We start from the raw sequence: 22,925 nt of genomic DNA, 5'->3' as shown, positions 1-22,925 counted from the left end.
TCAGGAAACAACAGCTTCTGGAGAGGATGTGGAGAAATAGGAACACTTTTACACTGTTGGTGGGACTGTAAACTAGTTCAGTCATTTTGGAAGACAGTGTGGTGATTCTTCAAGGATCTAGAACTAGAAATACCATTTGACCCAGCCATCCCATTACTGGGTATATACCCAAAGGATTATAAGTCATGCTGCTATAAAGACACATGCACACGTATGTTTACTGTAGCACTATTCACAACAGCAAAGACTTGGAACCAACTCAAATGTCCATCAGTGATAGACTGGATTAAGAAAATGTGGCACATATACACCATGGAATACTATGCAGACATAAGAAAGGATGAGTTCGTGTCCTTTGTAGGGACATGGATGAAGCTGGCAACCATCATTCTGAGCAAACTATCACAAGGACAGAAAACCAAACACTGCATGTTCTCACTCATAGGTGGGAATTGAACAATGAGAACACTTGAACACAGGATTCGGAATATAACACACAAAAGCCTGTTGTGGGGTGTGGTGAGGGAGGAGGGATAGCATTAGGAGATATACCTAATGTAAATGATGAGTTAATGGATGCGGCACACCAACATGGCACATGTATACATATGTAACAAACCTGCATGTTGTGCACATGTACCCTCGAACTTAAAGTATAACAAAAATATATATATAAAACTATATATATATATATATTCCATCATTTCAATTCATTCCACATAGTTTTAAACTGAATGGAATGTATTTGAGAATTTTGATCAGCATCTTGTATAAAGCATTTGTCTTATATAAGTATGAGCAGATAGCTGTTATAAGAAATAATTATAAGTAATATAATATGTATAATTTATATTTTATAATATAAAAAATATAAGAAAGCCCTGCATTTGTAGACAATGCACTGCTATATGTCTTGGGCAAGTAACCAAGAGCCTCTGTGCATTCCAGTCAGATATGGTTTGGCTGTGTCCCCACCCAAATCTCATCTTGAATTGTAGTTCCCATAATCCCCACATGTCGTGGGAGGGACCCAATGGGAAGTAACTGAATCATGGGAGCAGTTACCCCCATATTGCTGTTCTCATGATAGTGAGTGACTTCTCACAAGTTCTGATGGTTTTATGAGTGACTTTTCCGACTTTTCCCCCTTCTGCTTGGCATTCCTCCTTGATGCCACCATGTGAAGAAGGATGCATTTGCTTCCCCTTGCATCATGATTGTAAGTTTCCTGAGCCTTCTGCAGCCCTGCAAAACTGTGAGCTAATTAAACCTCTTTCCTTTATAAGTTACTGGGTCTCAGGTATGTCTTTATTAGCAGTGTGAGAACAGACTAATATAGTAAATTGGTACCAGAGAGAGTGGGGTGCTACTGTAGAGATACCCAAAAATGTTCCAAAGCAACTTTAGAACTGGGTAACAGGCAGAGGTTGGAGCCATTTGGAGGCTCAGAAGAAGACAGAAAAATGTGGGTAAGTTTGGAACTCCCTAGGGACTTGTTGAGTGGCTTTGACTAAAATGCTAATAGTGATATGGACAATGAAGTCCAGGCTAAGGTGGTCTCAGAAGGAGATGGAGAACTTGTCAGAAACTGGAGTAAAGGTCACTCTTGCTATGCAAAGAGATTGGCAGCATTTTGCCCCTACCCCAGAGATCTGAGGAACTTTGAACCTGAGAGAGATGATTTAGAGTATCTGGAGAAAGAAATTTCTAAGCAGCAAAGGGTTCAAGAGGAAGCAGAGCATAACAGTTTAGAAAATTTGCAGCCTGATGATTCAATAGAAAAGAAAAAACAATTTTCTAGGGAGACATTCAAGCCTGCTGCAGAAATTTGCATAAGTAACAAGGAGCCAAATGTTAATCACCAAAACAATGGGAAAAATGTCTCCTGGGCATGTCAGAGATCTTCACAGCAGCCCCTCCTATCACAGGCCTGGAGGCCTAGGAGGGAAAAATGGTTTTGTGGGCCAGATCCAGGGCCACCCTGCTCTTTGCAGCCTTGGGACATGGTGCCTTGTGTCCCAGCTGCTTTAGCTCCAGCCATGGCTAAAAGGGTCAAATGTACAGCTCAGGTCATTGCTTCAGAGGGTGCAAGCCCCAAGCCTTGGTGGCTTACATGTGGTGTTGAGCCTGGTGGGTGCACAGAATTCAAGAATTGAGGTATGGGAACCTCCACCTACATTTCAGAGGCTGTATGGAAATGCCTGGATGTCCAGGTAGAAGTTTGCTGCAGGGGCAGCGCCCTCATGGAGAACCTCTGCTAGGGCAGTGCAGAAGGGAAATGTGGGGTCAGAGCCCCTGCACAGAGTCCCCACTGGGGAGCTGCCTAGTGGAGCTGTGAGAAGACAGTCACTGTCCTCCAGACCCCAGAATGGTAGACCCACTAACAGCTTGTACCACGTGCCTGGAAAAATCACAGAGACTCAATGACAACCTGTGAAAGCAGATGGAAGCAGGGGCCATACCCTGCAAAGCCACAGGGTCAGAGCTGCCCAAGGCCGTGGAAGCCCACCTCTTGCATCAGCATGACCTGGATTTGAGACCTAGAGTCAAACGAGATCATTTTGGAACTTTAAGGTTTAATGATTGCCCTATTGGATTTTAGACTTGGATGGGACCTGTAGCCCCTTTGTTTTGGTCAATTTCTCCCATTTGGAACAGGTGTATTTACCCAATGCCTGTACCCCCATTGTATCTAAGAAGTAACTAACTTGCTTTGATTTTACAGGCTCATAGGCAGAAGGAACTTGCCTTGTCTCAGATGAGACTTTGGACTTGGACTTTTGGGTTAAAGCTGGAATTAGTTAAGATTTCAGGGGACTCTTGGGAAGGCAAGATTGTGTTTTGAATGTGAGGACATGAGATTTGGGAGGGGCTAGGGGTGGAATGATATGGTTTGGCTGGGCCCCCACCCAAATCTCATCTTGAATTGTAGTTACCATAATCACCACATGTTGTAGGAGGGACCTTCATGCTGCTGTTTTCATGATAGTGAGTGAGTTCTCACGAGATCTGATGGTTTTATAAGGGGCTTTTCCCCCTTTTCTCAGTACTTCTCCTTGATGCCATCATGTGAAGAAGGATATGTTTGCTTCCCCTTTCACCATGATTGTAAACTTCCTGAGGCCTCCCCAGCCATGCTGAAATGGGTGTCAATTAAACATCTTTCCTTTATAAATTACCCAGTCTCAGGTATGTCTTTATTAGCAGCATGAGAATGGACTAATATATAGTCTCATCATCTATCAAGTGGGGGAAATGCCTCCTCCAAAGAAACGTGAGGATTAAAACACATAATACAGGGAAAGGAACCTAGCATGTAGCCCTTCATGTAAGTTACTGAACATTTAACTCGAATCTGAATGTCCATATGAATATATTTACTATAAGTCCCCACCCATGCCTGCCCCCACAGGATGGTCTTCAGTGTTTGGAATGTCTGGACATAAATGCTTTGGTGGAGAGAGCCCCGGGTGGACAGTCAGCAAAGTCTAATCCTGACTCAGACAGTCATCTCTTTCACCTTCATTTTCTTCTGCAGAATCAGTGAACTGGCCAATACAATTTCTAGAATCCCTCCCTACTCTAAACATTTATGAAATGCATTGCTGTTGTAATCAGTACTCAGAAATGACCAGTGGAAGAGTGAGTTCCAGATCGCATTGAAAAACAAAGAACTCTACCTCTTTCCCAATATTCCATAAAGCCAAACTCATTAGTGTCAGACTGTGAGTAGGGCAGGCCTGGAAGACCCCAAGTTCTGGGAACGGAGGATGGATAGTAAGCTGAGGGTCATGCTTGGACCTTGACCTGAGGATAAAATTGTTTATGAGCTTCTCTGGGCCTCAAACCATCCAGAGTTGGCAGAACTGTTCCCTGATGGAGATTGGTTTCTTTGTTTGTTTGTTTGCTGAGGATGGGAGAGATCTGTGCATTAGGAGCCAAATTGAGCCGATAAAACACCCAGTTTGCACTCCTTTCTAAACCTCATTACTAAACCTCACTGTCCAAATCCTAATCCCTGGGAAATTAACAAGGCTTGGGTTATGGAAACCAAGTCTCCTGGCAGTGGTTGCTGAGCAACAAGTGATCCACAGTCTTTTAGCCCTGCTTTGGCTCATCAAGCACAGGGGGTCCCACCCCCAGCCCACTCAGATTTCTCATTTATACCGAGCTCATTAAAAAAACAGCAACATAAGTGCTCTAGGTCAACCCACATGAGCTAGTTCCTTAACAAACAAGTTGACTTGGATAGTATTACAACCCATGATGACTGATGGGGAAGCTCTGTTTCTCTGCATGATGTATTGGATGTGCCTGAGGGGTGCCAGGTCCTAGGAGAAGGAAACTGGCCAACTACCAAAGACCTTTCTCAAACCCTGTGCTGTTGCATATAATCTGGAGGGCCTTGCATAATTATTTTTTCAACCTTCTGGCCTCAATTTCCTCTTCAGTGGAATGAGGCAATTGGACCAATGACATCTAGGGCCACTTATTCCCAGTGGCTCAAGTGCCCCAGCAAGCTCTCTGCTTCTCCCAAAGGAGCTCTGCAGACCACAGGAGTTAGCATGAGGCATGACTTACTGGAGTGGAGGGGCAGCATTCATGGCCCAGGCTGAGTCAGAGAACAAAAGCTTCCCAATTCACAGGCTTTCTTGGGAGGGAAGCACAGGAGGCTGAGCCTTACATGAAGAGACCAGGGATTTGAGCCAGCAAAGTGTTCCGGGGAGCTGGGACCTCAAATCAGGGCTGGAATGGAGCTTCTGGGATGCCATCACCCAGGTAACGACAGTAGCAAGAAGACATCAGTCTGGTATGCAAGGAGTGGCTGCAAGTAACCATTCGGGGGGATCCTGGGGCTCAGGTTGTGTAAGAAGATAACACAGATGGAAAACCATCTGATAGTTCCTCAAAAATTTAAATATGGAATTACCGTATAACCCAGTCATTCCACTCTTAAGTATATACCAAAAAGAATTAAAGACCGAGACTCAAACACACGTGTACAGGCACGTTCATAGCAGCACTATTCACAATAGCCAAAGTGTGGGAACAACTCAAATGTCCATCAATAGATGAATGGATAAACAAAATGTGGTATATATGAACAGTGGAATAGTATTCAGCCATAAAAAAGCAATGAAGTATGGATAAATGCTGCAACGTGGATGAATCTCAAAAACATTATATTAAGTGAAAGATGCCAGACACAAAGAGTCACATACTGGATTATTCCATTTCTATGAAATATCAAGAATAAGTAAATCCACGGAGACAGAATGCAGATTGGTGGTTGCCAGTGACTGGGAGGAGGGAGGAATGGGGAGTAACCGTTTCATGGATACAGTGTTTCCTTTGGGGATGGCAAACGCAAACACGTTTTGGAACTAGATTATGAACATACGAAATTCCTCTAAAATGTTCCCTTTAAAATGGTGACTTTCATATTATGTGACCTTCACTTCAATAAAATGTTTTAAGACAAAACAGATTCCACAGATATACCTGGGATGGTTTATGATACAGGGAATCGGCGATATGGGATGATAAGAAACCAGAAGACGTTTCAAGACCCTTTATTATCTGTCTGCTTCAATACAGACAAACTTCATTGATGTTCCTTTCTAGCAGGAAGTGTCTTCCTTCCTCTTTTTTTTTTTTTTTTTTTTTTTTTTTTTTTTTTTTTTGAGACGGAGTCTCGGTCTGTCACCGGGGCTGGAGTGCAGTGGCGCGATCTCAGCTCACTGCAAGCTCCGCCTCCCAGGGTCACGCCATTCTCCTGCCTCAGCCTCCTGAGTAGCTGGGACCACAGGCGCCCGCCACCGCGCCAGGCTAATTTTTTGAGGAAGTGTCTTTCTAAAGGACTGTGGTCAGAGGCCTAAGAATAGAACAAGAACTCTCCGGGGAAGCATGCTGCTTCCCAGGTTTCTCATTAGGAGTTTACACCAAGAGGCAAGCAGCCCTGCATGAGAAGAACCCATGAAGGAAGCAGGTGTACAGGTGAGCCCTAACAGGAAATAAAGACTCCCTTTTCTGGGAAAGAAGACCTGCCTCCAACTGAGGAAGGAGTTTTCAAGGCACGCATGTAGAAGTAGAAGAGCAGGGCTGGGCACACTGGTTCACACCTGTAATCCTAACACTTTGGGAGGCCAAGGTAGGGGGACTGCTTGGGACCAGGATTTCAAGACCAGCAACATAGAGGCCTGGGCAACCTAGAAGGACTGCCATCTCTACAAAAATAAAAAATAAATTAGCCAAGTATGATGGTATGTGCCTGTAGTCCCAGCTACTCAGGAGACTGAGGTGGGAGGATCACTTGAGCCCGGGAGTTTAAGGTTGCAGTAAGCTGTGATTGCACCACTGCCACTGCACTCCAGCCTGGGTGACAGAGCAAGACTCTGTCTCTAAAAGAAAACAATAAAAGAAAAAAAGTGGAAGGGCAAAGTGAGGCAAGGAGATCAACTGAATGGCCTCTGTCAACAGCCTTGTACCCTGCTGGTCTGTTTCCTGGACAACATTTGTGAGTCAATCATTTTTCCAAATATACAGAGAAGGAAGAAAACAATCAAAAGCATACTCACATACTACCAGGAAAGATCTACGTTAGGAGAAAAAGCTCTTGACTTCGCCTAAATTCCCAAAGGCTCTACTTGCACTTATGTGCTCTTCTGAGCATATAAAACATCTGTAGGGTCCATTGAAAGCAAGGGAAGCAAGAAAAACCTTGCATAAAATCGACTTGTGATTTTTAAAAAGGTGTCAGCATCAGTTTTTGGCATCACACTGTTAAGTTTGAACATTATGATAACAATTTATTTTCCTTAGGAGACAAAAAGAAAGCTGACTTCCACTTTAGTCAGTATGTAGCTCCAAAATTTCCACCCTCCCACATCCTACTCTCCCTTGGTAAAATAGAAAAATAATAATAATATAGAATTTACTTCTCTCCAGCTAAAGGTTTATTTGGGGCCTCATAGAAACACTAATATTAGTTCTCATTTCTCTGTTTTTCCTATTATCTCTCTCATTATGGGGCTTTTCTACAGAAATAAAAGAATTCCCTTTTGCACAACCAAAAAAACCAATGGCCAATTTTAAAGAGTAAAAGTGAAGACAGAGGGTCACAAAAACTCCTGGTCAGGAGAAATAAGGCTGTTCTCAAGGGGAAAGGAGCTAAAAATACAATATGGAGAGTAAAGCATAAGGGAAATTTGCATTTTGCTGAATATTAGTCCAAGTCTTTCTGCCCAAGCCTGGATGAAGAACATTGTTTGAAATCAGACCATTACACCATCAAGAACGTCTAAGAAATACTCTATTATCCAATAATGCCATTAAAATTAACTTGATGATTTTAATAAAATACTAAGGAACACGTGACAATTATTAAAAGTGTGCTGAGTTCTTAAAAAAAAAAAAAAAAAAAGAAGGAATCTTGATAAAATGGTTGCAGTGTTCCAGCCTCAATAATAAGTCAAGAAAAATTAAAAATATTTAAATATGATTTAGAAAATCTATGCCAACCCTTCTTAAAATAGGCATAAATTGAAGTTATATTTAATCGCACTTTTTTTTTTGAGACAAGCTCTTGCTCTGTCACTTAGGCTGGAATGCAATGGCTGGATTTCAGCTCACTGCAACCTCCTCCTCCTGGGTTCAAGCGATTCTCCCACCTCAGCCTCCCAAGTAGCTGGGACTATAGGCGTGCACTGCCATATCCGGCTAATTTTTGTATTTTTAGTAGAGATGGGGTTTTGCCATGTTGCCCAGGCTGATCTCAAACTCCTAGGCTCAAGCGATCCGCCTGCCCCAGCTTCCCAAAGTGCTTGGGATTACAAGCATGAGTCACTACGCCCAGTTTTAATTGTACATTCTAAAGAGATAGTAGAATCAACCTTATCGATACAAATCTTGGACAAAATAGAATTTTTCAAAAGCAAATTCTTGACTTGAATCTGCTAATTCTCAACATATTATACAGTATGGTAACAGGATAAAGCATAGACTTCTAATTAAAACTTATCAGCTTCCCCACTGATGAATTTGGCTAAGTAAGAACCAAAGATTATAAGCTTCTGAAGAGCAAGACAATGAGAATAAGCAAAGTCAAATGAAAAATGATACACAGGAAAAAGAGATTTACAACACAAAGGACAAAGGGCTAATTTAATTTCCTTCATTAACAATGAGCCATTACAAATCAGTGGGGGGGAAATGTACAACCCAAAAGAAAATTAGACAAAAATAAGAACAGGCAATTCATTCATTTAAAAAGTTGGCAATTCATTAAAAAATTATGAATGTCCCTCATTCATAATTCATTCATAATAAATGAGGGACATTCATAATTTTTTTAACACAAAGAAAATCAATTAAATATCATGTTTTACCTATCAGTTGACACACACAAAAAATGGGGGCTAGTACACATTCTCATATGCTGTTAATAAATTTGCAAAATTCTCCAACCTTTTTGGATGGCAACTTAGCAGTATTTATTAGAATGCTTAGTGTATATAAATATATGTCATTGTGTGTGTGTGTGTGTGTGTGTGTGTGTGTGCACAGGGGTCAGTGCAACATTTTTTTTTTTTTTTTTTTTTTTTTTTTTGAGACAGCATCTCACTCTGTCATCCAGGCTGGAGTGCAGTGGCATGATCTTGGCTCACTGCAATCTCCGCCTCCCAGGTTCAAGCGATTCTCCCACCTCAGCTTCCCAAGTAGCTGGGAATATAGGTGTGTGCCACCATGCTCAGCTAATTTTTTGCAACATTATTTAAAAACTGGAAATAATATGCTTTAGTAAGGACTGAATATGTAAATAATCACACAACGGAATACTAGTCAACCATCGAAAAGAATGGGTCTGCTTTCTGTTTTAAGATATGGTAAGATGCTCAAAATAGATTAAGGAAAACGTTGCAGAACATTATGTATAGGTTGAGTTAGTTTTTATATAAAATAGTTTGTATACATATAAAAGAATTTACATAGGCTTCACATATGCTTATATGTACCAAGAAGAAAATGTAAAACTACACAGCAAAATGGAAACAGCGATTAGTGCAGAGGGATGAAATTGGCAGGAGAGGCAGAGGAAAGGGAAGGGAAGGTTATGAACAGGACTTTTACACATTTCCAGGGGATTATAATGCTTTAGCAGTTGGACGGTTATCCTTAAAAGGACCATGAAGATGCAAAACTATGAGCTGATTTCATGTTTGAAATGCAAGTTAGCAAAATTTTCTTTCTATAATTATTTGACAAGAATTTAAAGTGCTGTTGACAAACTTTTCAGAAAAAAGTTGGGAATTGGAGCAGGAATTAGGCCTTTGGGGTAAGGTTGCCATATTTAGCTAAGTAAAAATACAAGATTCCCACTTAAATTTGAATTTCAGATAAATGATGTACAATATTTGGGACACTCTTATACAAAAAAGAATGCTCATTGTTTATCTGAAATTCCAATTTAACTGTGCATCTGTATTGTGCCTGGGCATCCTACTTTGGGGTACTTCGAGGTCCCAGGCTAGCTCCTGGTCTATGCCTTAGTCCATGCTCAGAAGTCCCATGTATTCAACCAGCTGCTTCTTCCTCCATTCCAGTGGTTCTTTTACAGGTAGGGAAGGTCTTAAAGAATCTTTTGAAACTTTTGAGTCATTCCCCAGGAGAATATCTACATACAAAATTTGGCATCTCAAGGTATGTGGGCCCCACGTGAGTCCCACCCCACAATAGTTGGACCCACGGACTCCTCCCGCAGTCCACAGCACTGTGCGGATGGCCAGCTATGAGGAGGTGAGCATGTTGGACTTTGAGGAGTTCAACCAGACTATGAAACAGCAAAATCACATGACCATTTTGGTCTTCTTTGCCAGTTCCAAGGACATCGGAGGTAACAGATATAGCCCCAATGGCATGCGGGCCAAACCGGTTGTAGAGAGGGGCTGAGGCATGTTGGGGAAGAATGTGCATTCATATACTGCCAAGTAGGAGAAAAGCCTTATTGGAAAGATCCAAATAATGACTTCAGGAAAACTTAAAAGGAGCTGCAGTGCTTAAACATGGAACCCTGGAAAAACTGATAGAATCTGAGTGTCTTCAGGCCAACATCATGGAAATGTTCTCTGAAGATTAAGATTTGATGATAGCAATCATGCCTTGATTTCCTGCTCTGTTCAGGTAAACTGGATACTTGTTTGAATTCGTGTTAGCAATAAATAAATAAATGACGATGGGCTGGGCACAGTGGCTCATGCCTGTAATCCCAGCACTTTGGGAGGTCAAGGTGGGAGGATCACTTGAGCTCAGGAGTTTGAGAACAGCCTGGGCAACATGGTGAGACCTTGCCTCTATGAAACTATTTAAAAATTAGCCAAGCACAGTGGTGCATGCCTATTGTCCCAGCTACTCAAGAGGCTGAGGCAGGAGGATCACTTGAGCCATAGAGGTCGAGGCTGCAGTGAACCATGATCATGTCACTGCACTCCAGCCTGGGCAACAGAGTAAGACCCTGTCACCAAAAATAATGATGATGATGATGATTTGAAAAAAAAAAAAAAAAAAAAAGAGTATGTGAGTGTCCACACACCCTTGAAATCATCCACAGATCCCAGGTTAAGAATCCTGGTTCTACCTCAGTGTAAAATTTTACCCTGTTTTGGAGGATTCTTGTCATCTCAATATGTGCCTGGGAGAACTGCATTTCTCTAGCTCCACACCTGTGCTATTCTAAAAAGCAAGTTCCAAAGGCTCTAGAGTAGCCAAAATAATTTGGCAGGTGGTGGGGACAAGTGTGGAGAACATATTTACAGGACTCAACCTGATTTTAGGACTTACTATAACTACAGTAGTCTCAAGACAGTGTAGAATGGGCAAAAAGAGACATAAATGTAATAAAATAAAGAGTCCAGAAATAGACCCACACATGTTTGGTCAAATGATTTTAAACAAAGGTACCAAAATAATTCAGTGGAGATAGACAGTCTTTTCAACAAATGTTTCTGAAACTATTAGACATTTGTAAGCAAAAAAAAAAAAAAAAAAAAACCAAAAAAACTACCCATACGTTGCACCACATATAAAGAGACTATCTTAAAATGGGTCAAAGACCTTAATGTCAAACCTTAAATGATACTTGACAAAACAGGAGGAGATTTTTGTGGCCTTGGGTTAGGCAAAGATCTCTCAGATAGAACACAAAAAGTACAAACTATAAAAGAAAAAATTGATCAGTTAGACTTCATTGGTCTTTAAAATCTGTCCTTTGAAAGAGCTTGTTAAGAAAAGAAAGGGCTGGGCACAGTGGCTGACACATGCAGTCCTAGCACTTTGAGAGGCCAAGGTGGGCAGATTGCTTGAACCCAGGAATTTGAGACCAGCCTGGGCAACATGGTGAAACCGCATCTCTATTAAAAATTTTAAAAAATTAGTTGAGTGTGGTGGCACATGCCTGTAGTCCCAGCTACTCAGGAGGCTGAGGTGGGAGGATTGCTTGAGCCTGGCGGGCGGAGGTAGCAAGGAGCCGAGATCACGAGATTGCACCACTGCACTCCAGCCTGGGTGACAGAGTGAGACCCTGTCTCAAAAAAAAAAAGAAAAGAAAAGAAAAGAAAAGAGAAAGAGAGAGAGAGAGAGAGAGAGAGAGAAAGAAAAAGAAAAAAAAAAAAAGAAGGAAAAGGAGAAGCCACAGATAGGGAGAAAATATCTGCAAATCGCGTATCAAGTAAGGGATTTGAATTTGAATTGGAAATATGGAAAAACAACCTCAGAACTCATTTGGATAGACATTTCATCAAAGAAGAGGCATGGATAGCAAATAGCATATGAAAAGATGTTCAACATCATTAATCATTATAAAAATGCAAATTAAAACCACAATGTGATACCACTGCACACTTATTAGAATAGCTAAAACCTAAATCACCAATGATACACCAAGAACTGACAAGGAGGCAAGCAACTGGAACCCTTGTTTACTGCCGATGGGAATGCAATGGTACACCTCTTCTGGAAAACACTTTGGCAGCATCTTCTAAAGTTTAACACACACTTACCACATGACCCAGCAATCCCAGGAAATCCTAGTTACTTACTCGAGAGAAATGAAAACATGTCCACTTAAAGACCTGTATGTGAACACTTATAGAAACTTTATTCATAATCACCAAACACTGGAAACAAACCAAATGTCATCAGTTAGTAAAAGGACAAATTGTCGTCTAGCCATACAATGGCTACTATTCAGCAATAATAAGAAACAAGCAATTGATTCATGAAACCACATGGATCAATCTCGAAAGCATTATGTTCAGTGGAAAACGCACACGTATGACATTCTAGAAAATGCAAAACTATAGTGATGGAAATCAGACCAGTGGCTGACAGGGACTGGGGCTGGGGAGAGGTTTACTACAACGGGGCATGAGGAAATGTACAGGGATGATTGTGGTGGTGTTACACACCTGTATGTCAAAATGCATAGAAATGAACGCCAAGCAGAGTGAATTCTACAGTATGTAAATTATACCTTAATTTTAAAAACAGTCATAAAATGAAAAGAATCTGGGAATCCTTCGTGGAAGAAGCAATAGAGCTAGTCAATTTGAAGTTAAAGATTTTGGTGTTCTTTTCATTGTTCCTGTACTGCATTTTCCCATTCTAAAGTAATATACCTAGGATATATTTAACTTTTTGTTCTATCCTAATACATTCTATTGTGCTTGAAAATTACCCACAAGAATTTGCTCCAAATGACACATTGCAGAAATCTGACTTCAATGCAGTGGGATACTAGGAGTAATGGTAATTCAGCCGTCCTCCACTCAGCCTCCATCAGCCCACTGCTACAGAGTCTGTGCTTCAGCCGTCTCATGGAAAAGAAGGACTAGATACTTTTCTTCTCTTGTGATTTCTTCCACCACAGACTGTCTTCCATAAAGGAGTTTTAATCTGCCTCTGAAACCCAAAACGTAATTACAAATGCTCCTTTACATCAACTACAAGGACCAGATAAGTACCAGTGTTGAAATTCTAAAGGACCTGTTTGCTTTCAGGAACTATGAGCAAAAGATAGCAGACACGTTTCTATTTCCAAGCGCCTTGCTTTCAAGTACAGTGATTTCATTTCTCAAATCCTGTTTTTCAAAAGCCCTACGCCTTTTCTTTTCTCTTTAAGAAAGAAATAACATTACACAAACCCAAAGCCTCCACACAGAAACTAAGACTACCAGAATGGAACCGCAACCCTCTGGTTCCCTTTTCCCTCTGGTGCTCCCTTTGAAAGTCAAAAACCATGGAGCTAGTCTGAGGCACAGCAGTACGGTAAGAGCAACAACCCCATACTCGAAGCCACCATGCCTGGACTCAGATCCCCAACTCTGTCACCAAGCTATAGGACCCCAGGTAGGTTTCCTTAGCCATAAGATGGGGACTCATATTCACTTTTATCAAAATAGCAGCTTGTGTTTAGAGAGGGCCAGTTCTGTGCCAGAGACCTTATTATTCACTTTCCTCTTTCCAACCATCCTGTCAGTGACTGAGGAAACAGGGTTTAGGAAAGCTAATAAGCCTCTAGTAACTCAGTCAAGATGCTCACCCACACCCAAAACCCCTCCAGTTAGTATTTCTTTTCCCTGCCTCACACACTTCCCTGGAAATAAACTGTAACTATGGTGTCCAGACATGTTGGCCAAGGGCTGATATAAAGGGAAAAGTTCAGATCCATCCAGGAAAACTCTAGAGATTCAAGCAATTTGAAGACAATGACTGTACTCTTTCTGTCAGTCCCAGGGCCCTACCTAGAGCCTGGGCTAGAGGTAGCCATCAAGAGGGATGGAAGAGAAGAGGAAAAGGGAGAAGGGAGAGGAGCCTTGGGCTAAGTCAAATAAATAAAAATGAAAAAATAAACTCTTTCCACCAATGTTTACAGAAATACTTAGGAGAGGGTCAGCCAACTTCTCCCTTTATCAAGGGCCATATAATAAATATTTTGGGGCCGGGCGCAGTGGCTCACACCTGTCATTCCAACACACTGGGAGGCCAAGATGGGTGCATCACTTGAGCACAGGAGTTCAAGACTAGCCTGGCCAACATGGCAAAACCTCATCTCTAGTAAAAATACAAAAAAAAAAAAAAAAAAAAATTAGCCCAATATTGGTGGCACACACCTGTAACTTCAGCTACTCAGGAGGCTGAGGCACAGGAATTGCTTGAACCTGAGAGGCGGAGGCAGCAGTGAGCCAAGATCACACCACTGCACTCCAGCCTGAGTGACAGAGTGAGACTCCATCTCAATAAATAAATAAATATTTTCAGCTTTATGAGCCATGCCGTCTCTTGCAATGCCTCCCCTCTACCACTGGAACATGTAAGTAGCCACAGACAACACTTACACAAATGTGTGTGGCTGTGTTCAAAACAACCTTATCCTTGGACACTGAAATCTGGATTTCATATAACTTTCATGTAATATGAGACGTTTTTTATATAGAGGCAAGGTTTCACTATGTTGCCCAGGCTACTCTTGAACTCCTGGACTCAAGCGATGCTCCCACCTTGGCCTCCCAAAGCGCTGGGATTACAGGTGTAAGCTGCCATACCCAGCCCAGATATTAGTTTAGTTTTGATTTTTTTCCGACTGCTTAAAAATGTTAAAACCATTCTTAGTTGGTAGAAAGAATGGGGATGAGGACTGTGGTTTGGCCACCCTTGATTTAGTTCATCAGAAAAGGTGGTTTTTTGTTTTGTTTTTTTCTTTCCCCCGAGACAGAGTCTCGCTTCAGCCCAGGCTGGAGTGCAGTGATGTGATCTTGGCTCACTGCAACTTCCGCCTTCAGAGTTCAAGTGATTCTCCTGCCTCAGCCTCCCAAGTATTTGAGACTACAGGCATGCGCCACCACGGCTAGCTAATTTTCATTTTATTTTATTTTTTTATTTTATTTTATTTTATTTTTGTATTTTTAGTAGAAATGTGGTTTCACCATGTTGGCCAGGCTGGTCTCGAACTCCTGACCTCAGGTGATCCACCTGCCTCAGTCTCCTAAAGTGCTGGGATTATAGGCATGAACCACAGCACCTGGCCACAGAAAAGTATTATTAAAAGAAAGCTTTATTAGAAATATCAAAAGCTAGGGCTACTGCAAAGGATTTATTGAAAAATATTCTGCACTTCCCAGAACAGACCTGGCACAGGGGGAAATGATTAAACAGATTAAATGTCTTCACGTGCTTTCCTCCTAAACACAGTCCCTCCTCACATGCCCTGGATCTACCCACAAGGCCCAAAGCCCTTCTGGTGCCCACAGCTGCACCCCACTACACCTGTCATTTATTCAACAGTATTATGTAGAGCCTACTGTATGTAGTCCCAGTGCTGGGTCCCCATGCAACTGGGGGAGGAGGGAGTGGAGCTCCTGACAGCCCTTCCTCTCAAAGACAAGGGCTCTAAGATGCACACCATGATTCTTGACTGAAGGTAGGTTAGTGTGTTCAAATAAGAAACAAGTAGTGATTCCCTAGCAGTCTAGACTGCCAGCTCATGCTCTCTTCACTGTTTTTTCAGGCAGTGAAGACACTTCTAAGGCACAGCAACTTTCAAGGTTGGCACCAGGATCCCATTTTCACAGATGATAAAACCAAGCCTCAGAGAAAGGAGTCACTTACCCAAGGATACTCAGAGCCAGATTCTAACCCAGGCCTGACTCCCACGCTTGGACCCTTTCCATTCTAAGGTCACTTTGAGATACAAAATCTATACCATTTGAGGAGGGTGTGGACCAGGAGTTTCCAGGCTGTGAACCTGGTTGTCCTTCAAGCAGGAGTGACCAAGAGCAGGTACAACTGTCATTTTTCTCTGCCACATGCTATATGCTGAGCAGGCTATGAAGAAAGATGATAAGCGTCTAGCAGGAGCTTCTCAACCCTATTCATACAGTAGAATCACCTGGGGAGCATTTAAAAATTACCAGTGCCAGGCCCCACCCTAGGCCAATTAAATCAGAATCTGGGGGCAGGGGAACCGTAGGACCACTCATTTTTGTTCAAGCTGCCAGATCAGTTCAATACACTGCCAGGGTTGAGCACTAATGTGGGGGAATCACAGGAAGGGGTAAATATAAAGAAATTCTGTCTGCAAAGCTTTGCCACATTGTCAAGTTTTCTGTTTGGTGGGGGCAGGATTCTGCAGTCACTGCCTCTGGGTTAAGCAGCTCTGACCACAGCTGCTTACTGAATTGATATGGATAGCTAAAAATACAACCCCGACATTCAGCTTTCTGACTCAAACACCCTTCAACTTCAGACTAGATTTTCTTTCTTGTTTGATGCTTATCAAATGAGGGCATAAACAAAACCATTTTTGATGGTACCATATCACATGAGAAGCTTAAGCAAAGAAGCTAAAGACAGGAATACGTTTTTGTGAGGTGGCCAAGCTGAGAAGAGTGATGCCTCCTAAGAATGCAGCAAGAATGCAATGTACAAAATAGGCAAATCATTCTGCTTTAATGACACCAAGAAAACATCAAGTTCCCTGCTTTTCTTAAAATTCTTACAAAATTTTGACAAATTTTGTTCCTTCATTTCAAAAGAAAACTTCAAGTCACTGAGAATTTTCTAAGAAATCATTTACTTCAGAATAAAAGTACACATTTATAAAAGCTTAATACAATTAAATTTTCATTTTCAAAACATGTCATAACATAATTCTTCCTAGTAGAGAGAAAAAGCTGTGTCTGTTCATTGAAGAAAGACAAACACACTGAATAAACTAATATAATCATTTTATATGGGGAAAAATGCAATCCTTTGCTTAGCATAGCTTTTATTTGCACAGCATGTTACCTTTTTTCAAAATGTTTTAAACTTCATTCTTGCATACTTCCTTACACTTTCAAAAAGAACTTTACTACGTTCTTATTTGTGAGTTACACCATTTCTATAAAGAAAATAAGATAAGCATTGTTAGTCCATTTTAGAGATATGAACATTGAGGTTCAAGGATGTTCAATAATTATCCCAAGATCACAAGAAGTTCATAGAAAACCCAGAGAAAGAATGTCTCTTTACATCTCAGCTACTATTCAACATTTTGTACATACTACAATGTGAGTTTGTGTGTGGGTGTGTCTGTGTGTGTGTAAAGTCCAGTAACAAAGACCCATGCAGTGCAAAGAACTAGAATTATTTTGTTTTTGTTTGTTAGCAAACCTCAATCAAAAACAGGTTCCTCTGAAGCAGACCATTGCTTCAAGTTAGTATGGTTAATCAGAAGAAAGGATTATAAAATCAGTTTAATAAGTAAAATTAACTTGCATGAAAAGCAGCCATACATGTCCCCTTTTTACTCCAAGTGCAGAAATTAACATATTGTCATTATAATCCTGAAGGATAAGATCCTTAGGGAACATGTAATAAAAACACAAACAGGTATCTGACTGCTTGAATATTAGGCAAAGAATTATTTTATGAAAATAAAATAAGCTTTACAAAACAAAGTAATACAAATTTAAATAGCCCCTTCTTTGATGGACAGCCCAATAGAAGGAGTTTCTGTACCACTCACCACAAAAGAAAAATTGGCCCAGCCATTGCCACCTCTGATACCTGCCTGCTTCCCCAAATGAACCAGAACAAGCAAGAGCAGCCTCCATTTCTAATCAGTTGAAGTTTTTTCAAACCTATCAGAAACATTTTTTTATGTAGTGTCCATTTGCTTGCCACCATGGTAAAAATAACTTCAGCTAGGACCCAGAATTCTAACTCTATGGTGAAGGCTCCTGGTTAACATGTGGCATAAGGAGAATCTGTGTCTTTATCACCTCTGTGCCTTTTTATTCCAGCTGAGCACACTTGTACAAGCTCACTTAGAGCAAGACTGGACTCAGAAATTACTTCATCCCCTTTTTACTGGTAAAACTCAAGGAGGTTGCAGCTCTTGCTCCCTATTGTAACTATGACAGGTCCAGGGCTGGATTTTCATCTGGGCACTCTTTAGATTCTACCACCCCGTATCAAGCCAACCTGGCTGGCTCAAATTCCAGTGCTCATACTTACTAGCAGTGCAACATTGGGACAGTCACTTCACTTTTCTGCACTTCATCTATAAAATTGGCGTGGGGACAGCACCCAGCTCATAGGAGATTGCAAGGATCAGCAAGTTATATCTGCAAAGTCGCTGGAACAGTGCTGGCATGTGGCAAGTGCTTAAAAGGAGGGTGAGCTACCATCATCATTATCTATCTACAAATTAGATTTTCATATACAGTTTTAAGATCAGCTGAATTTCTCATGATTTAAGATGTCTGCATGTGTTAGAGGCCTTTCAGGGCAGTATCAAAATGTGACCTTGGATTAGTCACTCATTCAAAATGAGCTTCATTTTCTACATTTGACTAAAAGAGATGATGATACTTGTTCTATCTAGTTAAGGTAATGAGCATTTGAAATATGTGCAGAAAGTTTAAAAAGAAAGGGAAGAGGTGACATTTATAGAAATGTCACAGGTGCTCAGTGATTTAACAGCACTTAATTAATTTAATCCTTCTCAGAACCTTAGTTTGAACATCCCACAGAGACAGGATGGACACCCACCCAAAATTTGGTGTGGACCCTGAGACTGAAAATGGCGCACACACGCACACACGGTATAAAAAGGTTTACTGCTGACATAATGGGGCTCTCTGGGGAGAGCAGGCAGCTCCCAAATGGGTTTAAATGGCTTCTGAGTGCAGGGAAAGGAGACTGGCTTGTGGGTTTTGCTGCACTTTGGGGTTGGGGCTGGGATGGCACAGGGCAGGAGTTTGCATGGTTTCAGCCTCCCGCCAGCACCAAAGGAGGGAACCCCTGGGCTTTCTTATCAGCTTGTTTGGATGTCGAATAAAAGAGGAAGAGGGAGAGTGAGGCTTTAAAGCTGTCAGCCACAAACATCAAGGAATGGAATCACTGTCTTCACGAGGAATCCTATGAGGTAGGTCCCATAGATCCCATCGTAAAAGATGAGGAAATAAGACCCAGCAGTTTTAACTTCAGCTTGACTTCAAACCCACACGACCTACAATTCCCAAATCCTATGAGTCCCCATCACTCAGGTGACAAAAGAAGCATGTCCTGGACCCCACTGACTTATGCAAACTCAATCAGCCAACCACAGAAAAGCTAAAGACAGCCTTTTTTTAAAAAAAAAAAAAAAAAAAAAAAAAAAAAGCCTAAAGACAGTCATTTTAATCCCAATTTGTAGTTTATGATTTTCTTAAAATTTCTCCACACACAAAAGGAAATTTCAAGGTTAGGTTCTAATGTTACCATTGCTAACACTATTGTCTTTGGAGGAGGAGGAGTGATGCTCTGTTTAAAAGATCCTCTTCACACCCAGGTAAAATTCCACTTCCAATTTATCCAGTGAGCATGAGGTTCTATTTCAGCAACCACATAGTCTGCAGTGGCTAAGATCCATTTTCCTTATCTGTAATTGAGTATATGTAGTTTCTCTCTCCCTGCCTCCCCTCCCCTCCCCACCACCCCAGGTTTAACTTCTCTTTTGAAATTGTCTTTTGTGTTCTTTGCCATTCCCATGAAAAATGAGTCTCAAGTCTTACTGCGAGATCATGAATGATTAAATTAAAATCATCAGGAATCCATTTTTATGGATTATAAGGCCCTGAATCGTCTCAGTAAGCTTTTCTGGGTAACCAAGTCCAATCAAGTTCCAAGTTCACTAAGCTTTCCTATGAGAACTACAATAACTTCAGCGCTCTTTTCAACTCACATGCCAGGGCATGCCCTATTGCTTCTGCTCAGGTGGGTGGTGTTCACATAGCTAAGCCTATGTCAAATGGGAGCTACAAAAGAAACCCGAATCTGTTTTTAACCAGTTGGTTCTGCAATGTTATGTATTAGTTCATGACTCTTCTGAATGAATTATATTATATACCAAGTCACTACTTAGGACAAATCAAAATATTTATGTTTCTCTGTTAGTCATCTTTAGGGAGCACCAAAGAGCTCTTTTTCTTGAAGATATCTTATATCTATTTTTAGAGTCACCAAAAACCATCTCAGAGTTGTGTTAAATTCCCAGTGTCCAGTCTTTCTTCTCATGTAAATCAATGTGCACTCTAACCTACCTTCTCCCATCCATTCCCACTAAACCCTAGGTCCAAATCAATTATTTCTTTGAAGGATAAAATTCAGACATGGAAATATAACAGCAGTTTGATGGACACACTCAGACAATTCATTTCTTCAGGAAAAGTCATATAAATCATCAGTCCACAGGGAAAATTAGCATGAGTCCATTCCCTGGTTTTTGATTTGCAGTCATTTTCACTTTTGCAAAAGCAGGATTTTGTTCTAACGGTTAGAATGGCTCCAACAGGCATTTCCTCCAAGAAGCTATCATGTCCCAAACCTACTCCTGATGCTCACATCACACAAATTCTTCCTCCTCCTCATCACCTCCCTTCAAGGAACTAAGCTTACTGAAACCAGTAAACAAAGAGGAAGAGCACAATGTTGAAAAGATGGATTCAAATTGCTAATTTGCTATTAAAAGAAATAAAAATATTCTAGATAAATGCGAAAAAATCTGACTGTCAAGGTCAAGCTTCTCAATCCCATTTACCTCTAAAAAATGTAAAACGTGTCATACTGAAAGGGCAACCTTTTTCCCCATTGAAAGAACCTATTTGAGCATTCTCAAAGTAACTCTTCAATCATTGTTATCAAATTTATATGAAACAAACTCCTCCACCCTAAATGTAAGAAAGATAGTATCTGATCCCAAATGTCGTCCATATTCATGTGGGTTAAAGTAATCATTTCAGATGAATTCATTATTTGCCCTACCCTGCAATAGAGGTTTGGGGATTTTCTACCTGTACACACAGTCCTACCAAATTGTCTACTGAAAATGTTGATGTTAATAGGTTTCACCAAGCTTTAACGTACTTGTAAAAGCCCCAGATATCATTTTCTGCCAAATTCTCTCGGAAACCCCAAATTCACGGGCGGCTGCTGGCTACATCCCATCGTCCCATCCCTCCCACCGCCCCACGCTTTCTGGAGGCTTCCCGGTGCCCTGCTCACGTCCCGGCTGCCAGCCCCAAGCGTGCGCCCCGTGGAGCGTACGGCAGGAAGGGCGGCCCTGCCAGCTCCACGTACAATGCCCCCTCGAATGCCTCTGACTGTTCCAATGTTGCTCCTAAGCTTAGAGAGGGCTGGTCGCAGGCCAAGGAGAGGCAGCTGCCCTCCTCGTCCTCTGGCTGCCTTGTCACAGTCCTCAAGGGCGGAGGAAGAGAAGAAAGTGCCCCACCACCTGGCACGGGGCCCACCATCACTTGACTCGCACACCGCACACCCTTTACACACACAGGGTCCAGCGGGACGGGAAGCGTGGACCACCTGGACATTGAACACCTCGCCAGGGACGCTCGGAGCCTGCTCCTCCGCGCTGCCAAGGCGGACACCGCTCGAGTGGTTCTTGGCTCGGTCCAGCCGGAAGGGGCGCGCCACTCGGTGGCCAACCGGAGCGTCTGGAGCCCCGCGCGAGGAGCGCCGAGCCCCGGAGCGGCACACCCCGAGAGCCCCGCTGGCCCCGCCCGGGAACCAGGGTGGGTAAGGGAATCAGGGTCGGCCCGGGTGTCCGCGTCCACGCGGGCCAAGAGACTGGATCCATTGCCTTCCCGAAGTGGGAAAGCCTGGGTCAGGCATGCCCACTGTCAGGCAGCAGCAGCAGGGCCGGCGGGAAGAGACTGTTGGTCCCGGACCAGCGCCCCACACCGCGCCCGCCGCTTACACTCACCTGGCAGTTGGCGCCGGAGATCCCGGCGGGGCAGGTGCAGCTGTAGCCAGGCTCGCTGGCGGGGGCAGGGTTCTGCGGGTCTGGCTCAGGGCGCGGGGTGCACACGCCCCCGTTACGGCAGGGCTGCGCGGCGCATGGCCCGGGCGCGGATAGGGGCGCGGCGGGCACCGGGCTGGCCACGGAGCTGCCTCGGGGCCCCGCGCCGAGCAGCAGCAGCAGCAGGGCGACAGCTGCGCACGCGGTGGCCTGGGCCGCGCGGGGGGCTGCATGGTCCGGCCAGGAGGGCGCGGAGCCGGAGCTCCAGGACGCGTGACGGTGGGCAGTGGCGGCGAGGAGCTGCGAGAGCGGCGCGCGGGCTAGGGCTGCTCCGCGGGGCCGGGCCCTCCTGCAGCATGCGGGATCCGCGGTTCCCCGGGTAACGGCGGGCGGGCCTGCGGGGCGGTGGCGGGGCGAGCGGGGGGGCGTTGGGGCGCCCGCAGCCCAGCTCGGGAGTAGTACTGGGGAGTGGGGCCTCTTTCACCGCAGGGAGTTGGGGTGGGAGTTGCAGAAAGGCGATGTGCGACTCCGTCCCCCAGGAGTGAGTCGAAGTCACGGGTGTATCCAGAAGAAGCCCTGGTACAGGGAGCCGGGCGATGCTGGGGCAGGAAAGGGGCTGGAGAGGTCCACGCGTGCAGGAGAGGGGACTTTGAGGGGCCTCCAGAGCCGGGAGCACCCGGTGCGCCCCAAGGCCCGGGCAGGGCGGCGCGCGGGAGGCGGCAGGGCGCCCCAAGGGAGGGGCGACGCCTTGGCAGCAGCCACCCTTGGCCTCTTGGCGCAGAATCTGCAAGACCGCCGCGGGGCCCGGCCTTGCCTCATCCCCCGGGGCTGCTCCCCTTACCCCAGCGCTTCTCTCGGCAACCCCAGCCCTCCCGCCGGGCCACGGAACCCTGCGCCGGACGCTCGCTCAGCAGCCGGGCTCGCCTGGAAGTGACCTCGCGTCAGCCAGGCGGACCCGGAGCCCTTGTCCTTGGTGCTGACCGAGCTGTCTCCTTCTCGTCGGCCCTTTCCAGAGAGCGGGGCCTGCCGCGCCACTAAGGAATGTCTGGCCTCGCCGTGTCGGGGCGGGAAGAGGCCTCGGTGTCAGGTTGTC

The 22,925-nt window shown here is 43.6% G+C and overlaps 1 protein-coding gene across 1 annotated transcript in view; it reads right to left on the bottom strand.

Annotated features, from left to right (window-relative positions):
* DNER (delta/notch like EGF repeat containing) overlaps positions 1–22,651 on the bottom strand; it is a 326,985-nt gene extending 304,334 nt beyond the window's left edge. Inside the window, exons 1-2 of the mRNA XM_017895295.1 lie at positions 22,389–22,651; positions 21,797–22,280 (exon numbers count right to left, since the gene is read on the bottom strand). Of these exons, the coding sequence (XP_017750784.1) occupies positions 21,797–22,280; positions 22,389–22,651 (747 nt within the window). The remainder of the gene's footprint in view (positions 1–21,796; positions 22,281–22,388) is intronic.
* Between the last annotated feature and the right edge of the window lie 274 nt (positions 22,652–22,925).

This window comes from Rhinopithecus bieti, unplaced genomic scaffold (genome assembly GCF_001698545.2).
Source record: "Rhinopithecus bieti isolate Rb0 unplaced genomic scaffold, ASM169854v2 scaffold_24306, whole genome shotgun sequence".
Taxonomy (NCBI): Eukaryota; Metazoa; Chordata; class Mammalia; order Primates; family Cercopithecidae; genus Rhinopithecus; species Rhinopithecus bieti.
Note: the sequence above shows the minus strand (reverse complement) of the source record. Positions and strands in the feature narration are given on the sequence as shown.